General features: G+C 44.4%; 1 protein-coding gene across 1 annotated transcript; it reads left to right on the top strand.

Moving 5' to 3' along the window:
• The first annotated feature begins 254 nt into the window (after positions 1–254).
• On the top strand, positions 255–5678 carry LOC124656124 (pentatricopeptide repeat-containing protein At1g18485-like). The gene is made up of 4 exons (XM_047194927.1): positions 255–2909; positions 4129–4417; positions 5010–5142; positions 5261–5678. The coding sequence occupies exon 1, from the start codon at positions 255–257 to the stop codon at positions 2592–2594; it is 2340 nt and encodes a 779-aa protein (XP_047050883.1). The 3' UTR covers positions 2595–2909; positions 4129–4417; positions 5010–5142; positions 5261–5678.
• Positions 5679–6897: the final 1219 nt, after the last annotated feature.

Raw genomic sequence — 6897 nt, 5'->3', positions numbered from 1 at the left:
TTCGGGTTCAGGATATATGGATTCAGGTTTGGAATTTAGGGTTCGGGATTTAGTGTTCGGGGTGATGTCCGAATTTTCTGAAATAAATTCGGGTGTCTGAAACACATTCCCGAATACGTGTTCTGTTTTTTCGGGTTTAGGTTCGGGTTTGGGGAATTTAGGGTTGGGGATTCGGGTTTTATCTTTTATGGCCGTAGTGACCCAAACTATCCAAACACGCTGACGCTGGTAGCGTGACTCATGCCATTTTGCACATGGAACAGCACCGCGCTCCCGCCAACAAGTTGACAGCCGCGTCCCTGCACGCGCACGTCCTCCACCTCCACCAATGCGGCGCCGGCGGCAACGCCCTCCGCCGCGCCCATGCTGCTGCCCTCGCATCCGGCGCGCTCGCCGCGTCCCTGCCCCTCGCCGGCGCCCTCCTCCTCTCCTACGCTGCAATCGCGGACCTACCCTCATCCCGCCTTATCCTCCTTCACCACCCCCTCCGTCTCCGCTCCGCCTTCCTCTGGAACTCGCTCTCCCGCGCGCTCTCCTCAGCATCCCTCCCCTCCGAAGCTCTGCGCGTCTACAACCTCATGCTCCGCTCCGCCGTGAGCCCGGACGACCGAACCTTCCCCTTCGCCCTCCACGCCGCCGCGGCCGCCGCCGAGGCGCACCCAGCCAAGGGTCTCGAGCTCCACGCCGCCGCGCTCCGTAGCGGCCACCTCGCGGACGTCTTCGCGGGCAACACGCTCGTCGCTTTCTACGCTGCCCGTGGCTCCGCCCGTGACGCCTGCAGGGTGTTTGATGAAATGCCCGTCAGGGACGTCGTCTCCTGGAACTCCCTGGTGTCGGCTTTCTTGGCCAACAAAATGTTCGATGATGCGAGGCAGGCATTGGTTAGCATGACGCGCAGCGGGAACCCTGTGAATGTGGCAAGCTTGGTCTCGGTTGTGCCTGCTTGTGGCGTGGAGCAGGAGGAGGGGTTTGGGTTGGGTATCCATGGGCTTGCGCTGAAAACTGGACTGGACGCCATGGTCAACCTTGGGAATGCGCTGATCGATATGTACGGAAAACTTGGTCATGTACAGGCATCAATGCAGGTGTTTGAAGGAATGCCTGAGAGAACTGAGGTTTCTTGGAATTCTGCAATTGGCTGTTTCCTTAATGCAGGGCTCTACGGAGACGTGCTTGCCATGTTTAGGGAAATGTCAGAGCGTGGAGTCATGCCAGGGTCTATCACGCTGTCAAGTTTGCTGCCCGCTTTGGTTGAGCTTGGGTATTTTGATTTGGGGAGGGAGGTACATGGATATAGTATAAAGAGAGCGATGGACTTGGATATTTTTGTTGCTAACTCACTTGTGGATATGTATGCCAAACTTGGTTCTTTGGAGAAAGCATGCACTGTCTTTGAAAAGATTAAGGCACCTAACGTGGTGTCATGGAATGCAATGATCGCTAATCTTGTGCAAAATGGAGCTGAGGTTGAGGCATTCAGGCTTATTATCAAGATGCAAAATGATGGGGAACGTCCAAATTCAATCACTCTGGTGAACGTGCTTCCAGCTTGCTCAAGGCTGGCCTCTATAAAGATAGGGAAGCAGATCCATGCATGGTCAATCCGTACAGGATTAACATTTGATTTGTTCATATCAAATGCTTTAATTGATATGTATGCAAAATGTGGACAGCTGACCTCGGCACAAAATATTTTTGACCTTTCAGAGAAGGATGACGTGTCATACAACACTTTGATTTTGGGTTATTCTCAGAGTCCTTGGAGTTTTAAATCCCTTAACCTCTTTAAGCAGATGAGGTCTGTAGGAGTTGAGTATGATGCTATTTCTTTCATGGGTGCTCTGACTGCATGTACTAATTTATGTGCATTTAAACAAGGGAAAGTAATTCATGGCGTCCTAGTGAGAAGATTGCAAAGTAATCACCCCTTTCTGGAAAATGCACTGCTAGGCTTGTATACTAAAGGTGCAATGCTTGATACTGCATCAAAGATCTTCAATAGGATGACACAGAAGGATGTCGCCTCATGGAATACTATGATCATGGGATATGGGATGCAAGGTCAAATTGATGTTGCTTTCCATTTGTTTGATTTGATGAAGGATGATGGTGTGAACTATGATCATGTGTCTTACATCGCAGTGCTGTCAGCTTGCAGCCATGGTGGACTTGTTGAGAGAGGAAAGAAATACTTCAGTCAAATGCTTGCCCAAAATTTAGAGCCACAACAAATGCATTATGCTTGCATGGTTGACCTTCTTGGGCGTGCCGGACAATTGACTGAGTCCGTTGAAATAATCCTAGACATGCCTTTTCATGCTAATTCTGATGTGTGGGGTGCACTGCTTGGGGCTTGCCGAATACATGGAAACATTGAATTAGCACAATATGCAGCGGAACACTTGTTTGAGTTGAAGCCAGAGCATTCGGGCTACTACACTCTGCTGATAAACATGTATGCTGAGGCTGGGAGGTGGAATGAAGCGAATAAGATCAGGACATTAATGAAATCCCGGAAGGTTCAGAAAAATCCAGCCTATAGCTGGGTCCAGAGCGGCAACAAGCTACAAGCTTTTCTTGTGGGGTATACTTAGCACTTAGCTATGCTCAGATAAGTTCAAATTGACTGGCAGTGCAACAGGGTGCACTTATGGTGGCACGGAATCTATTACTAGGAACGATTTCTATATAGCAATACATTATGACAAGTTCACTCAGTTTGATAAATATTTTTATTTCAATAGTGAACGAATACTGTACAGGAGTGCAGTGGCTTGTAGAAGACTGTAGTTGTCAATGGCTGCATTCCATGGGCTGACAAGAATCACTTTAAGATGAGTAAATATCAATTGGCGCTATCTGTCAACACATCTTTTGTTATGGAGTCTAGCCTAGCAATGAAAGAGAAGGTAAGACGCTTATACAACTTGTCTCTCTACTTCGAGTAGTTCTGAATTTCTGCTCAACATTCTGTCTTCATACAAACATTCTCATACTCAACGTATTCTCTGCAAGTATTCCTTCGCTAGCTCCTCAACTTTGGAGTTGGGATAATCAAGATAATCCTGATGTGCAAAATACAGCAATGTTGCAATATGTAAAAAGTATATGTCCAGATACGACATAGATGCAAATGTGGTAGAGGCTGCGGATTTGTATCTTGACAACATTTACGAAGAAAATAAGTTATGTATCAATAAACGATTTTCAACTACTCTATCTGTTACATGGATATCGACATCCCAAATCTGTTTCTCCCAAACCCGTATTGGCTGTTTCTGTTCATCCATTGGGTTCATGTCCTAGTAGAGTTCAACCTCTAGCAGTCTAGTTGGCTTCGCCCAAGCAGCATGTGTCCTAATATGGTATGTGATGCTGGGATATAGAAGAGTTGAGAGTTCTCTTGTGAGGTAGTCCTTCTCTCTTTCTCTCTCTCCCCAAGAACCACCAGGCCTAGGCTACAACCTCCAAATCAAGGTGCTATACCATATATGTACATATTTTTATGTGTTATTACTTACACTAGACTTTCTTTTGATGTTAACATACAGTGGCTGACACAATTCAGCTCCTTTTGCGGTTCCTGCTTGATTACAGTATTCTCTGCTGCAGAGGAAATAATATGTGCAGTGCACATATTATTTCCTCTGCAGCAGAGAATACTGCATAGAAGTTTGTTCTGAATCTCTCTAGACCCTGTATAGCCTTGTTCAGTTCTAGCTGAAGAAGTGAGACAGACTTTGTTCAGACGAAAATGGAACTAAGTATCAGAATGTTTTTTTTACAGTCCAATCATGTGCTGCTTCCAAAACACTCTCAGTTCGTTACCAAATGAAACATTAACTAGTTCAGAGTCCCCTGCAATTCTGCATACTTTAAAATTTGGTGAATGTCCTCCTACTGATGCTTTGCTGTTAGAAATATTTCTTCTAAGTTCCTTCGCTGATAATAGATCAGCAGTTGCTTACTTGCTTGTGCGGTATTTTCGGTTGCAACTTGCAAAATCTGTTGTACTCGTGGGCTGATGTGTTGATTAGTTTACTGAACTGTCTGCAACTTGTGGGCTCTTAATTATTACCATCGCATCAAATATCCATGTATCCTGAAATCAATCTTGAATATTAAAAGTGTAGATGACGCCAAGAGCAAGCGCAGCAACATGCGCAAGAAGATGTCCCCACATTGGAAGGGAAGGAGAAAGGAGGAGTCGACAGGGTCAAGGTACCGAACAGAAGAAGTGGTCTCCAGTTTCAAGACACCAGGTGGTGGCTGCTCTGGTGTCAAGATCCAACAAGGCAGTGCGGGCTTCTCCGGCTGCAAGGCAAACTTCTCCGGCACCGACGGCACTAGCTGCAGCAGTTCTAGAGTCAGTATCGGACACCCATGTCTACCGAGAATGACATTGAGACATATTCTGGTGAGCACAATTGAGGCATGACAGTTTTGTAGCATCGTGTCCTTGAACTTGAAAGACAAATTAGTATACTGAAAATTAGTATATGATAATGTGCATGGGTGGATGCATGCCTTCATCCTGCGCTAGGATGAGTATTTTAACTTCCCTTCATTTTGTGATTTATACTAGTAAATTGGACTATGCATGGATCAAGTAATTAGTAATACTGAAAATGGTTCTTGTTTGGCCAGGTTTTCCAAAATGCATCATCTAAACCATTACCTGCAGGTTGCAGTGCATCTGAGCATTTTAACTTCCCTTCACTTTGTGATTTATGCTAGTAAATTGGAGCATGAATGCATCAAGTAAAAAATTAATATACTGAAGATGATTCTTGTTTGGCCAAGTTTTCCCAAATGCATCATCTAAAGCATTACCTGCAGGTTGCAGTGCATCTAAATTAATAATAAAGTAAAGGCTTCAGAGGGAACTAAGATTCTCTAAATTAATGTTTTTATTCTTAAACTTATTGTGCCTTGAGCTGTATTTCCTGTTATATTCTCTAAATGAAGGCTATGATGTTGAGTACATGTAACTAACATGTATTTCTCAGACTTGTGCAGTCTTCTTGCAGTCTTCTTCCTCCCGCGCCTTGGTGGTAGGTAGCTACCACTCATACTTGCAGAGTTTAATCCATGGAACAGAGAAATATGGCAGGAGTGAAGCTTGGCACCTAGGGTTTTGAGGTAACGAACCGATTGCAAACCCTGCCTTTTACCTACTCAATTCTGGTCGCAAATCTGAGGAGAAAAGATCAAGAGAAACTGCAAATGACGGGTTGTGGATGTGTGATTTTGGTGGTAGGTGTCCAAGAGCGGGATCGGATGTATGGGCCTCAGCGGCGTGGTACCGGAGGATGCTGGCATCGCCGTCATCAGGTGCGCCTTCGAAGCCGGCGTCACCTTCTTACCGCTGATGCCTATGGGCCTGATACCAACGGGGTCCTGCTTGGAAAGGTCAGAATCTTCCTACATCTCCAAACACTGATGCTGTGTTTGTGCCTCATTCAGTTGGGGGTGGCGAAATTGTAATGCTCAATTGGAAAGGTGGGAATCTTTAGGCACACATTGCATTTCTGTACATTTATATGGGCCATAAGTGGGATTTGATTAAAGATTATCAATTATTACTGCAAAAATAATTGAATTGCTGTAAGATGGGTGACACTATGTCAATATGATGAAGATGAATCATGATGATGTTCCACTTTTTTCCTTGCCAATTTGTTCGCAATTTCAGCTTAAACTGAAAAAAAAACAGATGACAGAATTTCCAATATACACTGTAGACAGGTCGAGTTAGATGGAATTATAGGAACTAGCTGGTGGCCCACTCATTTGCGCAGCTAGATTTATTACGGATCATCGTATATTGTGTTTACAGGTGGATGCCTTTCATCATTTTCCTCCTAATTGTTAGTTGATTTTGTTGGTAATTTACTATTTTATCTTTGAGATTTTGAGTTAAGGTAAATATTCAAACAATAGAAAATCATGTAGGTTAAGTAGTAGTTTGGTTCCTGGTCATAATCGCCAAGTTTAACAGCATGTGCATCATAATTTCATTGGTAGTGGTACTCCCTTAATCTACCTAGCTCTGGTGCCCTGCTTGTCGCAGCTGTTGGCAATGAAGTAAACATTGTCACCATTCTCAACTTCGTCTTTTAGTAATTCGATTGCATATTTCTCATGTCCTAGTACCATGTTGAGCTTTTCCTTATTCTGACTTCTGGGTGTATCAGTGGCATTGTAAGATTTGTACTCAAAGTGTACCCGTGTGGTGTGCAAACATGATTTGTTCCTAGCTAGTGCTAGTACTAACATTTCGTACTCGTTCCCAAGATTAGTTTTCCTAACATAGTGCTATGACCTTTTATCTAAACATAGCTCTGTATCCTGTCTAGAGAATATTGTTATAATTTGAACTCACCATCAGCAATGTTTTAGATCTGCTTGGTCAAAATGTTATATCTGCATTTATTAGTTTATATCCTTATAGTATGGCCCGGCCACAATCTATTTCTAATAATGGACGACGTACCCAGTGCTGAGAGCTCCCGCACTGTGCGGGGTCTGGGGAAGGTGTTAGTGGCAAGCCTTACCCTCACGAAGTGCAATGTGAGGAGACCGCGACTCGAACCTGGGACCTCTCGGTCACAGGCGGTGAGGCTCTACCGCTGCACCAGGCCCGCCCTTCCTCCAATTAATAATGGAATTTATAAATATATCCTGATAGGGCACCATGTTTGCTTTTTGTACATGATGCCCTAGTCACGATTAGGTATTGATGGGTTGCTTGCTTTGGTGACCACCAAACACATACAACAACTTGTTGACCAGGACCGCTCGCAGGATATAGTTTTTCAGCACCAGGTTGCTGGCTCTCCGTCCTCTGTATATTTCCATAGAATACTATGTAGGTTAACATAATCTTTAAGATTA

The sequence above is a fragment of the Lolium rigidum genome, chromosome 5, assembly GCF_022539505.1.
Source record: "Lolium rigidum isolate FL_2022 chromosome 5, APGP_CSIRO_Lrig_0.1, whole genome shotgun sequence".
NCBI classification, from domain to species: domain Eukaryota; kingdom Viridiplantae; phylum Streptophyta; class Magnoliopsida; order Poales; family Poaceae; genus Lolium; species Lolium rigidum.
Note: the sequence above shows the minus strand (reverse complement) of the source record. Positions and strands in the feature narration are given on the sequence as shown.

Bases quoted from the DNA above. Each gene is read 5' to 3' on its own strand.
- LOC124656124 (XM_047194927.1), top strand. From the start codon at position 255: ATGGAACAGCACCGCGCTCCCGCCAACAAGTTGACAGCCGCGTCCCTG.